General features: G+C 38.9%; 1 protein-coding gene across 1 annotated transcript in view; it reads left to right on the forward strand.

Annotated features, from left to right (window-relative positions):
* The window catches only part of LAMA2 (laminin subunit alpha 2), a 377,166-nt gene extending 355,503 nt beyond the window's left edge, over nt 1–21,663 (forward strand). Inside the window, 9 exon segments of the mRNA XM_055811018.1 lie at nt 3,331–3,507; nt 4,328–4,544; nt 9,555–9,667; nt 11,154–11,343; nt 13,749–13,904; nt 17,467–17,620; nt 17,977–18,107; nt 18,732–18,954; nt 21,411–21,663. Coding sequence (XP_055666993.1) covers nt 3,331–3,507; nt 4,328–4,544; nt 9,555–9,667; nt 11,154–11,343; nt 13,749–13,904; nt 17,467–17,620; nt 17,977–18,107; nt 18,732–18,954; nt 21,411–21,568 — 1,519 coding nt within the window. The 3' untranslated portion in view covers nt 21,569–21,663.
* The last annotated feature ends 1,727 nt before the right edge of the window (nt 21,664–23,390 follow it).

A 23,390-nucleotide genomic window follows, 5' to 3' on the forward strand; every position in this document is an offset into this window, starting at 1 on the left:
TTCTGCAGAGCTGGGTTTACACACTCTCTTAGGCTCAGCCTGTTTCTCCAGAGACCTACATTAGTCTGAATTTGCATCTTTAACCTGATTCTTGGCAAATATATTTTATTAATCAAATCCGTGGATGAGAAATACTACTGCAGTGCAGTAAATCACCTTTTCAAGACATGTAGAAAAAGATCATTTTCAAAGTATATAAACAGCAACAGCACAGCAGGCTGTAGCCTTTTTGAGATGCCATGTGCCCCATATACATGGGGTTGTGGTCGTGCCCAGCTAATTATGGTAAAACAATGCAGAGACACAGTCCCAGATAAACAGCAGTCATTCTTACTGCTGGAAAGCCATTGCAGACCTTCTCAGACCATATTGTTTTAAACACAGTTTCACTTAAATTCCTTTGCCCTTTCTCAGACACTGTAAACAATGCTAATTACACTTCACCATTCAGAAAGTGATTAGAAACAGCACCACTGTAGCATGTAGGACTGGGGCAGTCAGTATTAATTATGGCTTGGACTAGCCCTTCTTCCAAGTAGGGTTTGTTGTGGACATTTGGACATACAAATGTGTATATAACTGTACAGACATTCAGTGGATTAGTGCATTATGCACAATGTTGTTTTGTTTTGTTCAAAAAAAAAATCAGAAAGAATATACGACATCCAGCATGTTACAAAATGCACTTATCCAAGCACACTAAACACTAGGCTTCACCCTCTCACCCCTGCAACACTGCAGCCTTCTTGAGCAACAATTCCTGTCAGTCTAGTCTTGATTTGCCTTTCTGTCCCTTGTATAATTTTCTTTGCTTTGTTCTTTATCAGTATAATTTTCTAACTGAATTTCTATTATATCATTAAAAGCCCCTTGTAAATAATGACTTCAGACAATACCTCTCCCCAGCTTCAATTAGTAGTTCAAGGTAAAAAAGTAAATTCTTTGAGAGAAGAAGTTATTTTGGAAATGGATGACTGCATTTTGTGAAATATTTTGTGTCACTCGTAGAACACAAATATGCAGATGATAATAAGAAGCTCTAAACAACAAATAAAATTCTCTAATGCAGTGCTATAGCAAGTACAGTAGCCTGACATGTGAGAGTACATCAAGACACAACTGCTGTACAATGCCATCCAGTGATGATGCTTGTTCAGATGAAAGCTCTGTGTTTTCACAGTAGCTCTGCTATAAAACAAATTGTCTGAACTCTGCAGTTTCTGTAACCTGACATAAATGTGAAAAGGTACAAATTTAGATTAACTCCGCCTCTGCTCATCATGAACTCGAGCTTCATTTGATTAAATATGAGGAACAGCCTCTGAAAATACTTCAGAGAGATAGTTGTCCGTATAATTACGAAGTTTCTGCTTCTCTTCCAAGGTAATTGTAGGATACTGTTGAAGACTAATGCACATCATTGTATGGCTCTGCTTGGAGACAAAATGTTTACTATGGCAATGGCTAAAGATGAGATGAATTATTGCCTGCTGATGAAATACTGACAATCTGTATCCATGGCTAACATGCAGCAGCACAACGGATAACACGAGTCTCGACAGTCTTATTTCCTTACACTTCCTCTAAAGGCAGTGGAGAGAAGTGTCCTCTCTGGGACACTCCACAGAACCTAAATTAGTCTGTTGCTCTGAACTGTCTCCAGAGAAATCACTCACCTTCTGTTTCCACTGCTGCAGGGTCTCAGGAAATCCTACAGATTGTCCTGAAAGATATCCGCTTTTAATATCTGCTTCCTCCAACCCTTTGAAAAACAAATCACTTTCTTACTCTACAGCTTTCTAGACCAAATGAATCCATCCAAAACTATGAGGAAACTGGACAATTTGCATGTAGTACAACAGTTATCTAGTTTATCTAAGTTATCTAATAAATACTTGTGTAAATAACAAAGTCAAGCATTTGACATACAAAACCCAACCTCTTTTCAATAAACGTTTTTAATATTCAGTTGCTAACATTTGTAATTATTGTTAAGGAAGTATATTGGAGTTTAATATAATTTTGCAGTTGAAAAAAAAGAGGTTATTTGCCAGAAACTGATTTTTTCTGTTATGTCATAAGAATGCTCAGTAATTCTGAAAAATCAAGCTACTTACAGATAACCAACTTGGGTTTAGATAATGAATTGTAGTCAGAGAAGCTTGACTAGTTAGGTCCTGATGTTTAGCATGGCTGTAGCATATTTGAAATAAAAAACTGCACTTCATAAATCATATCAGAGTTTACCAGATGCATATAGCTTTTCTGTGGTCCTGATTCTCTCCTGGCTGAATTCTACTAATTAGAGTCTAAGAACATGAAGAAATTATTCCAACTAACATTCTACATTCACCTTCAAAAATATTTAAGTTCTCATGCATCCTTTGCAGCTCAGCTCACCCTGAGCTGGATTTGTTCAGAAGTTGGAGATTTTGTATTTTTCATCAATGGTAAATTGTCCCAAAGATGGCAGTTAAATTTTTGATTCCTGTTGCTATATCTTGTTATATATGTTACCTATCAAAATAATCCACTGTCTCTCAATTCCACAGCCCTTACATTAACGTTACTTTCTCAGTATAGATAATGTATGGCTTGGCAAACTAGTTTTTCAGTTTGTCCCCTTCACCATGTTTCCTTGTAAATGTGGTACAAACACACGATACTTGCACCTCAGCAGCTCTGACAGGCAAGAGCGTTCAGCTTTTCTCTCACATTTGGATTCTTGCTTTTGCCATGCTTCTTGCTCTTTTTTCCATTCCTTGACTTAGCTAGTGGTGCTGTGTTTCAGAGCCTTCTACCTTCCTCTGTTTAATATTAACAGTATCTTTCCATGAGACTGCCTTGCCTTTAACTTGAAGCATGGACATTACCCATGAGAATGAATTATAGTACTTGTATCAGTACATGATGAAGAGCCAGCAATTTTCCTGTTCTGCTATCTCCCCCAGAAAGAAAGCTACCAGATCTTTTAAAAAGGATACAGTGTGTATCTGCGGTTGATTCTGCAATCAGAGAAGTCAGTAGCAGTGTTTGTCCCCCAGCAAGAAGATAGTAACTTGTACAAACCTGGAAATGGGGAGCTCAAGCAAAATGTGACCTTGTGCTCCTGCAGGGTAGATAATTATGTCTACCATCACAGTGCAACAGGCTTGGCCCTTACCATGTAGCCGAAAACCTTCTAGTGGTTAATACACATTTAATGTGAGCTGCTAATTACATAATTTGGGTTGCTCATAGGAGTAAATGGGACCTGCAGAGCGGTGATTTCAATACAGGCAATAACCAGAGTAAAGTACTGATTTATTTGCTTTCAACTCTTTTTCACAGGGTGTTCACTGTTCAGGTAGATGAAGACAAAGTCCAGACTCAGAGATTGCCAACAGACCAGCCCATCTCTGTTAAGAAACTCTTTGTAGGGGGTACATCTTCTCAGTTTCAGACGGCAGCTCTCAGAAATATACCACCATTTGAGGGCTGCATATGGAATCTTGTCATTAATGCCACGTAAGTCTCACTGATGCCAACAAACACCCAGTTAATGAGGTCTGAGTAACTATCTTGCCTGCCAAATGAAGGTTCATTGTTGCAAGGAACCATGCTAACAGCAAATCCTAGAATATGATCTGTTTTCTTAATACGCCCTTCCTTTTTCTGTCTCTGATATGTGCTCCATAGACTATGCAATTAATGAACTGTTTTACAGACAAGCCACCTGGCTATTTATCCATAAAATCAGAGAAATTCAACAGTAATGCTGCAGTAAGACTTGCCTCAGTGATAAGTATTTATAGTGTACTATAACACTTTATTTTAAGTAAGGGTGATCTCCAAGAGTATACAAATTCTGAGAACCACCATGGGAATTAATTTGCTTTGTGGAAGGTGCGTGATGCAGTAATCTGGAAGGAACATTTAAGTAAAAAGAAAGGGAAGAGTGAATAAAGTAAAATCTCTGTAGAAAGTTCCCATCTAAATGTCTTTCATATAACTGAAGTACCTAAGCCAGGATCTCATCACCGCACACTCCATCAACATGCATCAGAGAGAAGTACTTCTCCATGGTGTGATTCAGCCTGCCTAGGCTGATAAAGCTTGCCAAAGAGCATGCCTGTGTCTCTGCGCTGACTATAGGAAGGAAAGCCAATGGTGACTATTGCCTCTAAATTGTGTGTCCCACTTCTGTACCTAAAACAGATGGAATGAATCCTGGCTCTTGTGTCCTGTGAAGTGGAATTACACTGCAGCATGTAGCTATTCTTTATAAAAGGGTGGTAAAAAGACAGAAAAGCTAATAATAGACATCACTTTCTTTATGTATTCTCAGCCCCATGGACTTCGGTCTACCTGTGTCCTTTGAAAATGCAGATATTGGCCGATGTCCCTCTCTAGAACCAGAGATTAGGCCACCTGAGGATGAAGAAAAACCAATCCACACAACAGTCCTGATCCAACCTGAGCCAGACACTAATGGGGAGAAAGAAAGACCAAGGATGACTCCTGCTTCCCCTCCTCCTCCAACACCATCTCTATCTTCAGCACTTGTAAGTGTAAATCACTTCACTCGGGTAAAGTTTGAGAATTTTCTTTTTCCAGGCAAAACTGAAAAGCTATCCATGAAGAATAATGAAATAATTTGCTACAAAAATAGTAACAGTTCAGCATAATATTGTAAAGGGAACACCTTGTTACAGGTCAGTAAAACCTGTGGATAATGGAAAACCAGTTGATGTTATTTGCCTGTATTATCGCAACAGTAGATTAAAGAACAATATAGCAGTAGAATTCCTTTTGGCTTGCATGTTTAGCCCTAAACACTTGCACTCAGGATGTAAGCCAAGCAATATCTGATCAGGGTTGGAATGGAAATTTTCCTATGGGAAATACATATCATTATGATATTTTGTGTGCTGTTCTCTGAAGCACATGATAACAGCCATGTCAGTGACAGGATGAAGAAACAGGTAAACCAGAGAGGTCTGTTTGAGATGGAATTGCTCCACTGCTGTTTTATAACTTTAAGCAGGACATTTACGAACTTAAGAACTGAAACCCCAGTCACTGCTAAATTGAGTTCAGTGGTTGTTGCCAGAAATCTTAAATCGCTAGATACCAGCAGTCTTATACAATAAAATTTAAGAAGAAAATTTTTCTCTTACAAATGTAGCAGTTTTACAAATTGATGCCACATTTTATTGTCCAGAAAAGACACGTTCAGATATCTGAATATTAAACTGAATAATATATCTACTGGAATGTATCTATTGGATATTCTTAGGAGTAGGAAATCCTTTGCATTTTGTTAGACCTGCATACAACCTACAGGTTTATGCAGGACATAGTTCAGTATGGATGAGGTTTCCAAACAGTGTGAAAAGACTGCACATTTCCCATTTAGGAGCCTATTTACACTACTATAAAAAGATGGTTTTGAAAGGTTAACAACTGGAATATTTAACTTCCCTTTTATTATATATCAAATACAAAGGAGTCAGTAATTTTGATAGCTTCTCCCAGACTGGCTTCACAAGGTCTTTCAACCATTTTGGGAGGCATTCCCACGCTGGGTCAGGCTTAATCTGCATTCCTATTTCACACCTTCTCACTGACACAATATCACAGAACACTGAGTTTATCTGTACTGTATTTTTCTGTGTGACCCAGAGTTATCAATTAATTGCGTGAAGATGGAAAAAAAAAAAAAAAGTGATTAACAGTGAATTGGTTGGTTGTAAGTCTGTCAGAGACAAAGGAACCCAGCTTCATTGCTATAGTCACTCCTTGTTACCTAACTCATTTTCAGAATTCATACCTAGTTTTCCTTGGACATGGGTAGGATTTCTAACAATAATTTCCTACAAAAAAACAGTACAAAAATTAGGCCAAACCCCCTAACTTTTATATTCAAGGTTCATGGCCACCTTCATTGGCCAGGTACATATGGCACAGCTTTATCTAGAAGGACTTGTCAGGCACTACTGAAGTTTCCACAGCACACGCAGTCATCTGTACCTGGAAAGAGGAGCCTGCAGTTCAAGACAGGCAAGCTCCATCTTAGTTATTACCCTGCCCCGAGCCGCGGAGCTACATGTATTGGCTTTTTAATGCTCTAGGGCAACATTTTTGATTCATTCCCACAAGGTGGAGTAGTTGTAACACGAGGGGTCTGATGCATCTTTCAGCTTGGAGTTGGAAGTAAGCAAATTTGCAGTGTAGTAAGGCTACCATAGAAAGATCAGGAACCAGGCAACAACAAGGTAAGAAGACTTATCCAGTTTAATGGTGAGTGTTGTGAAAGAGTGCAGCCATAATAGCCTTTGATCAAGCATTATAAACAAAATAAAAAAACACAGAAGCAGGTGACAGAGCAAATGCACACTTTCTAAGACTCTAAAACCCTAACTTTTAAACAGCAAAATTAAGAGGAATAGTTCTGCTCATAGACCAGAAACTAGTCCCATTGTAACTAGGTGAGTTTTGTATATCACATAGCTAGAGTCATGATAACTTGAAAGAGGAGTTCAAAACAAAAGTCTAAATAAAATGCCATTACTACATTTTCCCTCTTGGAAAAATGAAACCATTTTAGTATTTTGAAGGCTTGAAAGTACTATTAAAAAGGCAAGTTTTTACATTCGTCTAAGCAAGTTCTCCAAAGTATTTTTCTGGGAAACGTTGCAACAAAGTAAGTAACTACAGTCTAATCATGAAATAGCATTCATATGACAGTTACTTATAGAAAAGCCCGGTGTAGAAGGAATGTATATGGAAAATATACAGCAGAAAAAAAATTATTTCCACATGGTAGGCTTAAATAGGGTATCTGTTCTACTTAAGTCCTTTTAGGACTTTTTTTTACCTCTCTTATCCATCTGCATGTAAAAGGGGAGTGGAGTTTAATCCAAAATGCAAAAACCTACCCTCTACTAAAGGCAAGACAAGATCTAGAAGTAGGATAGTTGGGAAATACACTTGGTCACTAGTCTGCTGCTGCTGCTTGCTACAGATGCTAAAATGTTTCTCAACATTCTCAACCCTGGGTAAACGCTGCTTCTGCCTCATGTTATTCACTGCTTCTCAGGATTCGCTTGCCACTGAAATGAAGAGCGCCAGCATTACTTCTGTATTTCACTCCATGACGGTATCTGCACTATTTCTCCATGCATTACTTCATTGTTTTACTAACACTAATCGGTGAACTGTAGTGACTGCTTCAGTGGTGCTCCCTTTTTCCCCTAATTACTTTCTCTGTAATTGCTAATACAGCATTGTTTGTAGAGAATGCGTGACAGTTCACCAGTGGGCTTTTGTGTTCCTTATTTCCACTGATACACATCTAGCTTGACTTACCAGTCAAGTCCCTGACATCTGACAAGACTGAAGTGCAGCTGAATAGTTCAGTCTTGAGGCTCTTGGGTAATATGGGAGATTATTAAGCAGCCAGGTTTAAACCCAGGACACCTGAAGGCCATTACTGAAAAACCAAAGCCGGGATATTTTAATATAGGCTGATGAACCATGCTTAGTTCACAGCCTTGTGAAGGCTGTAAAACTGGCTGTCCTTAGATAAAGTGAAACCAGGCACAGGCTTGTGAATAAAACCTGGAAGTTTGTTAAGCATACCTTACTGATCATTTTGTTTTTCCTTTTCACATCAACCTAATGAATATTCACTATTATCAATCAGTATTTATCAGTAAGTCACTGTATGCTTGTTATGATTCCAGCCATCACGTTTGGCGCTATCCTGCAGTCCATGGCCTTTCTTACAGTCCTGCTTGGATGCAGAGCAACTGCAGGGGTTTTGCTGATGCTGGGCAGCAGCTGAAGTGTCAGGGACAGATCCTTTACTAACATATACCAGGACTGAAATTACTGTCAGACTATGTGCTTTTACCATGTAGTGTGTAGAAGTATGCCACTCAAAAGTGTGCGTTAGTGTATTTTCCATTTTTCTCCTGCTGTTCCAGTACCAGTAGTTAATCTCTATCTTCAAATTTTAGCAAGCCCGAATGCTATTTCAAGTATTATATATACACAGTATTATTATTAACATAGTTGTTAAACTTCTAGATAAACCTGTAAAGTTTCAAATAATTAGAAACTTTACCAGATTTATAGGACTATGATTTTTTTTCTATTTGATGATCACTGGAAGGCTGCTATTACACATTCATAACTGCTTGATCCGGCTGAATTTTCCCTGTTTTTTCCCTCTGTTGCGCACTGATGTGTACTTGTAATGCATGGTGGTTTACCCTGTCATATTCAAACAAGAGCGTTCGTTGTGGAAAACTAATTTTTAGAAGTATTCTATACTGTTGTGAAGATTTTTGTGATGTGTGAAAGCAAAAAAATGTAACACTGCTGAAAAACTGAGTGAGAAGGGGGAAAGGAATTTCCTCTTGGCAGCTGAAATCTCATCGCCTGATGAGTCACTCATGACATTTTCAAAAAGTTTCACAGAAAGAGCTCTTTGTCAGTAAAGCACTGCACCTTGTGCTTTGCAGGTCCCCGCTGAGTCAGGGCTCAAATAAGAGACTGTCGCCAATCCAAAATGATAACAGCCACAGTGCTAAAAAAGAGAGCTCACAGCTATCAGTTTGGGGTTTTTTTCCCTGGCGGTATTGTCCTGATACTGTGTTGTGTTAGATTCTTTGAGTAGTTTTTTCACTATACTTTCAATGGGAGGCAAAAGCTCATCAGTAGGAGCTGTAATTACCATGGTCTCGCCTTGCCCTAGGCACCCCTATACAAGAGCTTTAGGGCCAGAGATTAAAAGACCTGGTTAAATTAAAAAGAGAAGATTATACTGGGCAGAAGATATTTTACCTTCCATTGTTGCACCATGTTAAGATCAGTAGAAGTGGAACAGACAGGGAGGAGTTTCTTTCTTTACTGCCTGGGTGATGTGTCTACATTAGGCAACTCAGGGAGTTTAACAGTTGTTACTTCTATCCATCAGTTATTCAGCTTCCTTTATTGTTTGTGGGGGCCTTTCAGCAGCACCAGGGGAAACGGCAGCACATTAAAAAAAGAATACAATTGTAAAACAATATAAAGAAGTAAAATGGAGGACTTGTTGACAGGTGCAGGATCTGAAATTACTTTTAACTCATTATTTTTAAGGTGGCTAGATTTCAAGTTGACAGCAATGCATCCCTTTAAAACTTAAGTCTTGCTTCATTTCTGTAAGAGAGCATCCTACTGTGTAAAACTCAGTTATGTGAGCTAAGAGTACACTGAGCTGCCTGGAAATCACTTAAGACTCTTGTAAATGTTCACTGGAGGCATGAAAGCAGCAGTGTTCATATATTACTTTTATTTGCTTTTACAGCCAGCTTAATGAGCTCTGCTTTTACACCATGTTCCTGTCATGCTGGTTTGTAACTTCAGCTGGTGTGATGAGACATCAACACACTGGGAAATTGCGGTGCCAGTGTCTGGACTAGGTGGAATATTCTCAGTCCTGAGCAGCTGGAAGACTTCCAGCATGTGCACTGCTGAGATAGATTCGAAATACGAAGTTTGTATGATCACTGTATATTTTGCAGGATTCCTGTGCTGCTGACACAGAACCAACCCTTTTGGAAGGTGGCAAGCAATTTGGTCTTTCAAGGAACAGTCACATTGCAGTTGCATTTGATGACACCAAAGTGAAAAACAGGTATTGTTTATTTCAGCAATGAGTTTTGATAGAATCGTGTCAAAATAAAATGCCCCTCCCTAATATTCTCAAAAGCATCTCCCAAAATTATGGGCATAATTTGAAGAAGATCACATATGATGGCTAATTCATTAAGCAAACATAAAAAGCATTAAAGCATGACATCTAGGCAATGAAGTGCCCGCCTAAGTAGCTCTCGCAAAACCAGTTTACTTCTTTGTTTGCAAAGATTCGGTCACAAACAGATCCCAGACCGAGTCACAGAAAAACAGAGGAATGGAACCAGGTCATGCAACTGAGTTCATAGTCTTCTTTTTCAGAAGAAAGTTTCTTGGGTCAGTAATTTTATAATTTCTTGTAATAAGCAAACATTATTTCCCCTTTCCTCCAACAGTTAAGATCAAGTTTGCACAGTAAATAGGCAAAATGACATTGCCCTCCCAATATATACATACACATGTTGATATGCAAAGGAATTCCAAGAGCTACTTATAAAAATGCAGCTGTTTTCAATGGATTTGTGAGGCTGTAACTTGTTAATTGTTCATTTTTGCTCTGAAGCCACATGATCATTAACAAATATGCTATGTCACACCACTAAGCATTTTTGCTGCTTTAGAGTCCATCAGCCTCACACTTGTTTTTACCTACAAAGATGCCATACTGCCTATTTTCATGTATGCTATTTTTAGAAAATAGGCATATAATTAAAAGAAATATGTAATCCTACAGTCCTGGCCCATCTTTTCAAATAAAAATCCTGGCCCGATCATTTTAATGCAATGATTTTTTACATTTATATTATCAACTACTTCCAGGTACTGACTGCAGCTCAGCTTGGGCTAGGTTAGTGATGTGCTGCCAATACAACCTTAGTATCTACATAATCTAAATAATTTCTTCCCAGGTATTTTGCTGGGGGGGGTGGGGTGGGTGGTGATATTACCATTTTGTCCAAGGGGTCAGTAGACCTCCTGAGACACACCCCCATTTTCCATTGGGAGAAATCAGAATAAATGTTTTATAAACTCTTCTCTCTGCATCTTTAAAAGTTTTGCAACCTGTCTTCAGGCAATACAACTCATTAGAAACTCAGCATTTGCCAGCTGTCACTACAGCTCACTCCTCTTTGTGAGCATTATGTGTGTGGATGATGGATAACGCCGCTGGAATTTTACAAGCGCTGGGATTGTCTAGCAACTACAGCTGCAGCTGAGAATTATATCTTGAAATCCTATGCCAAGGTTGCACTTTTATATTTCCACAGCAAAGGGACTAATGAACACTCACTTGTCAGGGATCGGATATGTGTGAAATGCAATTCATGTATAACCAAATTATTTTTCTTAAACTCTGATGGACAAGTAAAATGGGCCACTAACTGTAAAGTTTTTTTAGAGGAATACAAAAAGGTAAACAGATAAATTTGTCTGCTGTCTGACTCTAAATATCTTTTTCTTTGTTGTTTTCCTGTTTGTTTGTCCAGACTTACAATTGAATTTGAAGTCCGCACAACAGCTGATTCTGGCTTGCTGTTTTATATGGCCCGCATCAACCATGCTGATTTTGCTACAGTTCAGATAAAGAATGGGCTGCCCTACTTCAGCTACGATTTGGGGAGTGGAGACACCAACACAATGATTTCCAATAAAATAAACGATGGCCTGTGGCACAAGGTATAATAGTCTCTAATGCTAAATTATCCTTTGTAATGCTAAGAGCATTACAATTTTTTTGCCTTAAGGTAATTGCAAAATGTAGTCTATACAAGCTAAACTTTACAATTAGGATCTTCTGTAGTCTCCAAAATCTGTGCTTTCAGATTCACTGTTAAGTACACGGTACATATTCCACTAACAAAAAAGCTAGAGCTGATCTTTGAAGTTTGTCATTCAGGAAACACAGAGTTCTGGACATATTTAGAGTATTTCTCATGTATGGTAAGGTACTGCAGAAACTGTTCTCTCCTGCCTATAGGGCTCAAGTGAGTATCAGCTCATGATAATGGAATACATCATTAAAGCCAGTTGTTTCTATGTTAATAATGTCACTGTTCAGCCTTAATGCTAAGAACAAAGAAAAAGGAAGTAACATTTAAGTAAATCTACTCTGCATTATTAATTCAATTCATTAGGGAATCAGTATCATATTCATGGAGGTATTTGGTAGTCCCTTCTGTGACTTTATGAGAGGAAGCATTTATGTACAATGCCTGTGGCATTTGGATGGTAAGGGAAGGAATACCACAACCATGAAGTTTAGAATTTACTGGGCCAAGAACAACAGACACATAGTATATTCATCAGGTAACATGCTTGAAGGCACCCATAAAGACAGAGAATAAAGAATATATGTAACTATGTATTCAAATTGTATACTATTAGAGACATTGAATTTTGGACAGATATTTGCAAGGTCACCATCCACACCTCTGCCACCAAATGAGAAAAAATCTAATTGCGTTTTCTGTTGTGCTTGAATTACTCTTATGAAACCCTCTTTGCACTCATCCTTCGTCCCTCGTTGCTTCATTGCCACCTTGTTCTTGCAGGAATTTTATTCATGAACTTTTTGATGATGGCAAATGCTCTATACCAAGGTATTTCATGAGGGGAAAAAATAAAGTTGTAGTCATTATTTATCTGGTTTACATAATGCCTAGGAGCACTGGCAGTAGACCAGGGCCCTTTTCTGCTAGACCCTCTATAAATATATACAGAAGAGATGTGCTTTGCTTTTTTAGCTCTTTTCTCTATATTCTAAGAGAACTGGAGCTTATATTTCTTAATGTAAGGGTGTGCCCTTTGGACGCACAGCTTGGCACTCTGTGAGAGAGGGACCCTTGTTGTAGGTGCCATTTTTGTAGGAGAGAATTGAGACAAAATCCATAGTCACGGTTCCCCAAAAGCACAAAAAAAGTCCATTTTGGGATGGGGTAAAAAGGCAACCTCTTTAAGAAAAGACCACAGCCTTTGTTTTTAAGAAAGCAGGGGCTTCTCCTTAAAATAATGCTTTTAGTGACAACCTTTTATCCATTTGAAGTGGTTTAGGTTAAAACATTCCCATCAGGCCTACAGAAGCCGCATCTTGCTGCTGCTGTCTCCTCAGGTCCTCTGGAAGAATGTCTGTTCCCAGTTCCTGTCTCGCTCACTAAATCCTCCTTCTGCCCAAGATGCAATTATCCATCTCAAATTTACGGTTGTCCATAAACACCAAGTTCAGCCCCTCACCTTCAGGCCTCCCATTGTTAGTGTTTAGTCATTCCCATTGCATGACAGATGCGCTGTCACACTGAAGCAGAAGCAGCCTTGTTAAAGAAAAACCAAAGAAAAATGCTGTGTGTCTCTCTGCTGCTCTGGTGAGCTAACTACTGTGCTGCTTGGAAATCTGCTAGTATGCGTGTTGCATTTTACATTTACCCCTTTTTTATACAGAACTATTATTACATCGATTTGTAGACATCTCAGTATAAACCTTTGGAAGGACATTGGCCTACAGTTGTTGGGGTAGAATTTCCTCAATTGCACTTCCTCCGTGAGATTCAGAGCCCCTTTGTCTGAACAGAAGCCATGATACTAACAGAACGTAGCTGGTATTATATTTACTCTAGCATGAACTATGATCTGAGGCACATCGAAACTAATGGAATCATAAACTCAGTGTTGTCTGCAAACATGTGCTGCAATAAAGATTTGTAACCAGTGCCGTTAATGTTCAGCGTTTACTATTCCCTGTACTTAAAATTGCTGTCTGATTCCAGGAAAAACAATATTGTGCCATGCCTGTGATAGCAACAATGGAGCTTTTTAAAGGAACCCCAAGTCCGTTTCAGCAGTTCTAATAAATAATAGTCATGATGCCTCCCAACTCAGGTGTAATTCATATGTTTGCACAAAACATTGCACAGGGGCTCTCTCCCATGAACATTATCCATAGTTGCTGCCACAGTACTTCTGTAACCACTCCTAGAACCTTCTCATGCATAGTTATGTATTTTGGACTGTAAGGCTAGTTACAATCTGGAAGCACTTTGTTGTCAGAAAACTCTCTGTAATTGTATTGTATTTGTGTGTCTCTTTAGATAAAAGTAATTCGAATGAAGCAAGAAGGAAGCCTTATAGTAGATGATGTTTCAAACAATACTGTTAGCCCCAAGAAGGCCGATATATTGGATGTTGTAGGAATGCTGTATGTTGGAGGATTGCCCATAAACTACACAACTAGAAGAATTGGTCCGGTAAGCAAGTTTGTTTAAGTTATCTTACACTTCTTAAATATGTCTTGATAGGTACCAATGTCTTCCCAGTTCAGTTTTGTTTTGTTTTGCTTTTCCATCGGACTGCTCAAGAATATGAATAAAATGGACCTTAGTGGAGATACACTACATTCTTACAATGGAAAGAATGGACTCAGAATCCAGTTAATGCAAAGAACTAGAAACAGCATAGTTACTGTTATGGAGGAGTAAAAATGTCCATAACCTTGTGTTCACTTGGATCCCTGTGCAGCTAGAGTATAACATCCTGAATACTACTTGCCCTTTCTCTTAGCTGTAATTAATCTAGCAATAAATGATAACAGTGAAAATGTCTCCTAAGAGAAGCAGCAGAACCCAAAATTACTCTTACAAAGTACCCAGTAGTACTGCTGCTTACAGATAACTGGTTTTGTGTTGTTATTACGAAACTAGGAGGGAAGTAAGGTCATGAAAGTGCCGTTGTCCTCTTTCTGTTTCCAAATTAAATGTGCATATATCAATTTATCGCTGTTTTGGTATAAATGCCCAGCTTCTAAGCTGACACAGAAGATACCTTGGCAAACAGAGTGCCCAGACAGGTGAATATAATTTTGGCCTAAACTTTGTAGAATTAACTAGGAACACTGTATTCCCTCACTTGGCCCATTTGCTGCATCTATCTGCACAACTACATGTCAGTCATCTCACTTTCCTGCTGCCCTCCCACCCACCAGGATATGCCAGTATCAGAATCAGAGAAAAACCTCTTCCCTGCATTATTTTTCTGTCTGTGCGTAAGGGTTTTTCAAAGCCAAGGCCAGAACTTGAGTTAATTCATTTATAGCAAACAAATTAGGCATATAGTGCAGCACAATTTGGAAAAAAACTGGAATGTCAGCAGCAGCTATGTCTAGGCTCATTCTGGGTGGTTATACAGATCAGTAAAGAGAAGGCAAAAGTACAAATCCTGGTGGGGAAACAAAGAAACTCTCAAAGAAACTGCATGTAAGTAAATACCATTGTAGTAAGACGGTTATGGAATGGCAGATACTAGTCTAAAGGCAGGCAAGAGTCCACCGGTTCAGGCGGGCAAAAGAAATACAGAAAAGGAATTCCTAGATCCTGTTTAAGTAAGTCCCTATAATAGCTCATGGATGGGGAATGAAGGAGAAGAGTAACCACTCTAAATCTGAGAGCTACAATCCATACAGAAAACTGACCTGTAAGTTTGTATTTCTCATGAAAATATGGATTGTGAAGAAAGCCCAGACTGAGGCAAATGTACTGATCATTTGGGTTTACCAAACAATATCTGAGGCACTGAAAAACAAAAGCAATACTTAACTACCCACAAAATATAATTCCTAATACTATCAAATGATGTTTTCTGAAATACATCTGCAATTCACAAATACCAATCTAAGAAGAAAGGTCTACCCACAAAATATAATTCCTAATACTATCAAATGATGTTTTCTGAAATACATCTGCAATTCACAAATACCAATCTAAGGAGAAAGGTAAAGGTAACACTAAATCCTTACCTATTGCTCCTCGTCAGAAGTAATGGAGGGAACCCATGCACATAAATGGCTCAGTCTGGCAATAACAGTCATGTCAGATCCTGACAGTCTTATGTGCTTGGGGATTTAAATGAAGCTGTGACTTCAAATGTCATTCACAGAAGGTAAAAAACAGCGCTTGCCTTTCAATCGTTCTCAATAAAATACATCACATGATGTATTAATAGATGGTTGTGTTGTAGGCTTCACGTAAAGGCTTTGAAGCAAAGTAAGTTGAAAGGATGTATTATCTTCATTAAGGTTTTCTTCCAAACACACATCAGCCTTTTTAGACACTAATCTAATACGTAATCATAGGTAGGTTGGCTTCCTATTCAGTGCAGAAGACTGATACCTACTTGTTTCACTTCAGCAGTTGTCACATTTTAAGCACTCAAAACTCTGCTTTCAGCAAAAGAGGTTATATTGCCTGTTACCATGCTAAAGTATAACCGGATTTGCTTTTCCATAAAGAAAGTGAAATTTGAAATGTAGAGAATGTTGTAGAGTTATTTATGAAACTTGCATTTCTATTATTTATTCTCACAGTGAAGCTGGCAAGATTTGTTTGCTTTTGTGGCATTTTTCTTTTTTGATAACAAAACCTTGTTGATTTGGACATGACTTTCACTTAGAAATTAGAAAAATGTCTATTTATGAGGAATCTTGACAGAAAACATTGCTCAGCTCACAGCTGAATTTATTCACTGATATTGCTCAAGTTGTCATGAAAATTTTGTACAGGTATGTTTAGCAGTAATAAGCTATATAATTCCACAGTACATTCAGCTTTGATTTACAAGGAAATAAATTCTTTGGAAATTCTTTCAAATTGCTACTCAGGATATTGTCAGAGGAGGTAGTATGCAGAGTCAAGACCTCTCCCTGCAGGTGTGTCTTTTTCCTTTCTCTATTTGTACATATTTCTATGCTGTATTTTATATGCTGATTTTTATTTTCCTGCTTCCTGCTGCATTGCTTATTAATATGTCTTCCTTTTCTTCCTCAAAGTACCTGTTTGTTTATCATTTTCCTGTCTCCCACTGACATCAGGGATAAATTTTCTGGTCAAAGACCAGAGCCTTTGTCTGAAGCTGAGAACCAAAATGCAGCTTCTGCACACTTCAGAGAGAAAAGGGTGGGAGAGCTCTGAGGGAGATGCCAGTGGCTTTCAGAGGTCCCATGGTCTGCACTGATCACAGCCAGGGCAGCCTCTCACCCCTGCCCCACGCGGAATCTCACTTACACCACCAGCTTAAGTACACACTTGGGGTCACAGTAATGTGCTCCCACTGCAGAAGCCAAACTGGAGGTGCAGTTTGCGAACTTGTACAGGAGCCTCCATGTACTCTAGCACATCCCCTGCCTCCACCTGCCTCTCTGGTCAACGGAGTGGCCCTTGTCACCATAGTCACCAGACCTATAGAAGAGTTATTACATCGCGAACTATGTTAACAACCTTTACGTAGGGGCTTTGTTCATTTTAGAAGCTGTGTACCTGCATCAGCTCTGTCTGACCATGCAACATTGGGTCCATAGTAAAGTGATTAAAAGGGGGCAAAAAGGAAAAAAAAAAAAAAGCCCTAGTAAAATTACCAGTGGCTGGAGAACTCTATCCGGTATCTTCATCTACTCACAAACCCCATAACCTAGTCAATTAAAAAGGCATAGGCCATTAAATTCCTGCATTGCTGATGTAATTTGCTATATTTCATTATGCAGTGTATTATTTTATGTCCTCTCCATTAAGCCAAATAGATGTGACTCAGATCACATCCCTGAAAAGTAATGTAATTCATCCTCAGTATGACTGAGATTAGATTCCAGTTATAATCAGATATTAAGGATTAGCCATGTAAAATGCAAGTTTTATTCATCTCCATAAATCCAGCAAAGAAGCAGAGGAAAGGTAATTCTTGCTGACGTACTTTAGGTCTTTATGCTGAGCATTTCAGCTTGCTTTGCACAGTTATACATTTTGTTTGAAATATTGCCTGCAGGTCACCTATAGCATCGATGGCTGCATCAGAAGTTTTAAAATGACAGAATCACCTGTTGACCTGGATAATCCAACTTCCAGCTTCAATGTTGGAAAATGCTTTGTCACTACACAGAAAGGAGCATACTTCGATGGAACAGGTTTTGCCAAAGCAGGTAATGAACAGCAATTCTGTTGATAGCAAAGAACAGAAGAAGAGGAGATGCTGCTTTCAAAAACTTCCAGTGCTACCTAAGTCCGGTTGACTGGAGGCAAAGTGAGATACTTAAAACTCTCACTGATCATTTTTAGTTATCTTGCCTAGGGATGGACTATGTGATTTTCTAGCAAGGTCTCACTCTAAGCACAGCCACCATAACAGTTACTCATATGATTTCACATGGAAATGGAGTGCATTAATAATGCTGAGTTAGTTACCTTGTATTACTGGCAACACATTTTGTGTGATTATTAGGAATAATGTATTAAATGCTTTTCTTAATTTTATCGTGCTTCCCCTTTTCTCTCCAAGTTGGTGCATACAAAGTGGGAACAGACCTGCTCGTGGAATTCGAATTCCGTACAACACGAATGAACGGTGTCCTCCTAGGAGTCAGCAGCCAGAAAATGGATGGGCTTGGCATCGAATTAGTAGATGGAAAAGTGAGTAGCAAAACATTTTTGGCTCTTCATAAACTGGTTTTAGAAAGCACAGGTAGTTTAAATGCAAGCTTACTACCCCAGTCTCAAGGCGTCTCAGTCAATATCGGGGCTGTCCTTTATGCAGCACTTGCCACTTTCCCTACATCAGAGGCTCTTACGCTTTTACAAAGATATTTTGAAAGATTCTATAACAGTTGCAATTCCTAAATCAGCAACATCAGGACCTAAATTGGTGAGAATATGAAAAGTTTTGAGGAAAGGCTTTGTCATTAATAATACTAGTTTCTTGTGTGTAACTTTTATTTCAGAGCCTGGAAAACCAGTCAGTAATCTACCACTATAAAGAGCTTGGGGTGGGGGTGTGAAACACCCCAAAATGAAGACAAAAAAATTGAAAAATGACAACATATAAAACAATTATGCATATTTCCACTAGTGTTTATGTCAGTTACATAACCCAGATCCCAGAGGGACAGGGAGTCTGTGTCTGGTATTGAATTAGCTTTAGTGTGTGCAGTCAGAGAATGTTGACTTTAAATAAAAATTTTAAAAAAATAAAACCACAACAAAAAAAACTGTAGAACTGTTTTGAGAACTACATGACTTCCATGTCATGCTTTTCAGGTGATGTTTCACGTTGACAATGGTGCAGGCCGTTTCTCTGCTGTCTATGAGCCCGATGCACCAGGCAGCTTGTGTGATGGACACTGGCACAAGGTTCGTGCAAACAAGATCAAACACCGTTTAGAGCTGACTGTAGACGACAGACAGGTGGACAGTAACAGCCCAAACAGGGCCTCAACCTCAGCAGACACGAACGACCCTGTCTTCGTTGGAGGATATCCTGGTGAGCATTTAACACACAAATGATGCTTTACTTGCTCTGGCAACACTGCCTTGGTAATGTCTTAATTGCAATTAGGACTAGTATGCTAAAGATGATGAGTAACACTGTCCAAGTTTGTATCAGTTGGCACGGATGCTTGTTTCTGTGTCCAGCTGCATTTCAGAACAAAAAGTTCTACAGCACCAAGGGACCCACAGATCCCCCTGCCAAGTTTCAAATGTAAGCACTGTCACAGAGGAGCAGGCATTCTGCCTTCTGCTGCCCACACACAGCCAGCCTCCCTCTTCAAATTTTGTTTAGTAACAGCCTAATAGTAACGGCATTTGGCAAATTTAAATTTAATTAAAGAATGCATACATGCCCTTGGTGGAGCAAGGAACTGTGTGTGTAAATCAGCCTGCAAAACCTGAGGAACTGAAGACTCTGGACAAAAGCTTGCACAGAGAGGTGAGAGGATACTTTCTCTTCCTGATTAATATCTTTGCTTGTGGTCTGGTGGTTTTTAAAGGAAAAAAATATTTAAAATTTGCTAGTCAGTATTCTGGAAGCCCTCGACAGAACTTGCTTCACGCAGAGGTAAATTAACAGGATCCAGAACTGAGCTGAGCTCCGCAGCTAGCTTCATCTTCCACTAAGCTGGTAACGAATGCTGGTATCCATCTGTTCACAGACAATAAGTTTATCTAGCAGCAGTTTACTTTCTGAAAACACAGTTGTTTGAAAAGTTCCAATTTTTTTGCATTTATAAACAATAGTTTCCCTCTAGTTTGCAAACAAAAAAGCTAAATATGTTTGCAGTATGTGTCTGCTCTAGTGCATATGGGGGTCAATGGCAAGATGCCTCTTCAGTTAATTCCTAAATTATTTTTTGGAAGTTGCTTTTCCCCCCCTGTTCTAGTGCGTGATACAGTGCATCCAAAAAGCCTTCTTTCTCAAGCTTCAGAATATTTTCAAAAATGTTCTTAATACTGAGATGAGAGCTGTTCCTCAGTCACAGTGACTATTGATAGGGACCAACTACTTTGTGCCAGAAGGAAAACAGCTTTGTGGCAGCATTTTTATAACAAAACAGGATTGTAGCATAGGAGCTAGCAATAAAGAAACACTGCAGATGGAGTTACTATCTCATCCTGGACTGTATGTCAAGAGGAATATAGCAAGAGAAACAAATGGAAGTAACACTACAGTCTGTACAAAACAAGCCTACACTTACGTCATGCTGAAGTGATATTCCTGAGTTCAGCCACATGGCAAGTTATGAATTCATTTAATAAACCTACATGCATATTCAAACACCTCACACTTCTTTTGCTGTCTAGTCTAGCTCATCCAAGATTTGTTTTAACATTCCCAATACCTAGACAGCCTCATCACAAGTTTAAAACATAGTATCATGGAATTATGTAAAATTAATAAGCATTTGTATTTTCCAGTCCTCTTGAAGGTTCTCCTGACTGCATAAACAGTGCAAAACAGTTGCAAACCAGCTAGAATTAGCTGGTGGAGAATTTCCTGTGGAGAGAAACTTTTCACCACCAAAGCATGAGCAAGGATATAAGTTCCTAGCTACCCATAAAAGCCATTTCTTATCTCCTACTATCATTCTTGCTTCTGCAAGGATGGACAGATGGATTCAGCCATCTCATCCTCTGTGAACCAGCATAATGCTATGGCCAGTCAGTCCTCTACAGGTATAAAGTTCTTTCTGCAATCCTTACTTTATCAGTCACACAGATTTGTATCAGAGTACATCCCTGTAGCTACTTTTTCACTTGGAAGAACATAGAGAAACAAATTGAGCAATGAATTTCAAGTAGTTGAGAAATATTTCCAGCTTCCCAGTCAAACCAACCCTCACTTCTATCCCCTCCTTTAGTGGAAGAGAGATACTCAAATCCCTGGCTTTACTATCAGCAAGGAAAAAAGTCAGAATGCTTGAAAACTCAAAACTCTTATTTAAATGACACCTGAAGTCCCTGCCGAGGAACTGGCTTTCTCATGATGTTAGAGCTGAGAATTGCATCCATTTTGGCCTTTTTTTTTTCTCTGTTATTCTGTGGATAAATAGCTTGAGAAGTTGGAGATTTGCAGGGCTAGCACGTATGCATCATACACTATGATGTAACATTGAGGTAACAAGCTGCTATTTTCCTTCATTTCCTTTATGCCATGTTACTGAGTTACATGGTTTACAGTGACAGTTTAAATGCGTTCAGTTTCTGCCACTGTCATGCTAGGACAGAAAAAGGAAAGAAAACTTGATTGTTGCCCTAACATAAGCATTTATCACATTCACTCATAATGTTTACCATTTTTTAAATGAAGAAGATATACAGCAAATAAAACATCTAAATATATTGCTGAGGACATCTCCTGCAGGACTGTCAAAGAACAAACTTAGGGTAGTTTGAGTTGATACTTAATTCCTTTTGCCTTTTTTTTTTCCCCTCCTTCAGATGGTGTGACCCAGTTTGGGCTGACCACAAATATCCGTCTTAAAGGATGTATTCGATTTCTGAAGCTCACCAAGGGCACTGCTAAACCTCAAGAGATTAATTTCAGCAAAGCTTTGGAGCTGAAGGGTGTTCAACCGCTGTCATGTCCTGCAAACTAACTGTCATGCAGCTGATATGGGTCTGTTTATATAAGCACCTCAGATTAAAAAAGAAAAAAATATCTATATATACATTGCAATCATAATAAAATATCTTTATGCAAAAAAATTCCGTAGTGTTTGTGGTATATTCAAATGACTATTTCAAGGTACCTCCCAAGAATGCAAGAAGTAACCCTTTCCCCCCGCTCCATTAAGGGAGTAGAGCAATAATTTTTATCTGTCTCTTATAGCCTGAAATGGAAATGTTTCATCATTCTTCTGATTATGCAGGGTGTTCCTTTACTACAGAACTTAGAATCAAAGAATTATCTTAGGTTGGAAGGGATCCGTAAGGATCATCAAGTCCAACTCCCTGAAGTGTTCCCTAAGTGCTTTTGGTGAGGTAGATCTGTAAACTTGTGTTCCTTTACCATTTTAAACACAGTGCACTTGTGTGCATGCACAACTCTGTCCTTCAGTACAAACGGGCACATTACCTTGCTTCAAAAAAGTTTTCTTCGATCACTTCCAAGAGCTTTATAAAATTCTTGTGACCATAATATTTCAATTCAAAATCTTATGTAGTCTACATGGCTGCTCTCATGCTACAGCCATGCAACCAAGTGCAGCGAAAGAAAACGGTACTACTTGCTCAATTTATTTGGCATTATTAAAGAAAATATGTTGCACCTAAAATCCCTGCTATGTCATTTGAGCAGCACCGCATTTTAAGAGAGGTGATGTTGGGAGATGTAGTCTCTAATGGAAGGTGCAGAACAAGGTTCTATCACTTGTTGCCAAAATTTGGGAATAAAACTCCTTAACACCAATGTAGTATTAAGAAGCAGGCGTTATTTACTGCGGCGCAGGATGCACGAGGGATCGCTCCACCTAACGTGCATCTCCAACTATTTCACAGGTCTCATTTGATGTTACATAGCTATACATATTCATTACATTTCTTGGAAGTATTTGCATATATATGAGTCTTTCCAGGACCATCATTAATATTATAATCTTTTTACACCTGGGCAGTTATGCCTCCAAGTGGTCGACTTAAGTTTCAATGGTGTCACTTGCTCTAGTGTCCACCATTCGGAAGGGGGGGCCTTTTTGACCCAGGTATAATGGATCCATGGATTTAATCCATTTACTTTCATGAGGTTTGTGTTGTCAAGAGTACCTGATACAGTCCCTTCCACTTCTCCTGGAGAGGTTCAGAACTCCAAGTCTTTATATATACTTGGTCTCCCAGTTGATGTGGATGCACTGGTGTGTTGAGAGTCAAAGGCTCAGTGATGTCAATATGCTCTTTGAGAGTTTGTCCTAGGGAGGTTAAATATTCATTAATGTCATTTTTTCCCCATCTGTTCCATTGCACCCGGAAAAGTGGTTACCTGATAGGGTCTTCCAAATGTAAGTTCATAAGGACTAACCTTTAGTTAGTTCACAGCTGCATCTGCACCCAAAGCAGGGCTAATGATAGTGCCTGTGGCTATTTTAAGGATGCTTCTTGGCAAAGTTTGCTTAATTGCCTCTTCAAGGTTTGATTCACTCTTTCTACCCTTCCACTTGACTAGGGTCACCAAGGGGTATGTAAATCCCAGCCTATTCCTAAAATTTTACTTAATAGTTGAAGTATTTCTGCTACAGAATGATGTCCCCTGTCTGAGAACATTCCTATTCGTACCCTCAACCTAGGAATAATTTATTTTAACAAATTTTTGGTTACTTCTCTTGTTTTATCAGTACAACAGGGAAAAGCTTTGGGCCATCCCAATAAGGTATCAACTAATACTAGAAGGTATCAGTACCCTTGCGGTCAAAGTAATTCTGAAAA

Source organism: Falco peregrinus, chromosome 7, assembly GCF_023634155.1.
Source record: "Falco peregrinus isolate bFalPer1 chromosome 7, bFalPer1.pri, whole genome shotgun sequence".
NCBI classification, from domain to species: domain Eukaryota; kingdom Metazoa; phylum Chordata; class Aves; order Falconiformes; family Falconidae; genus Falco; species Falco peregrinus.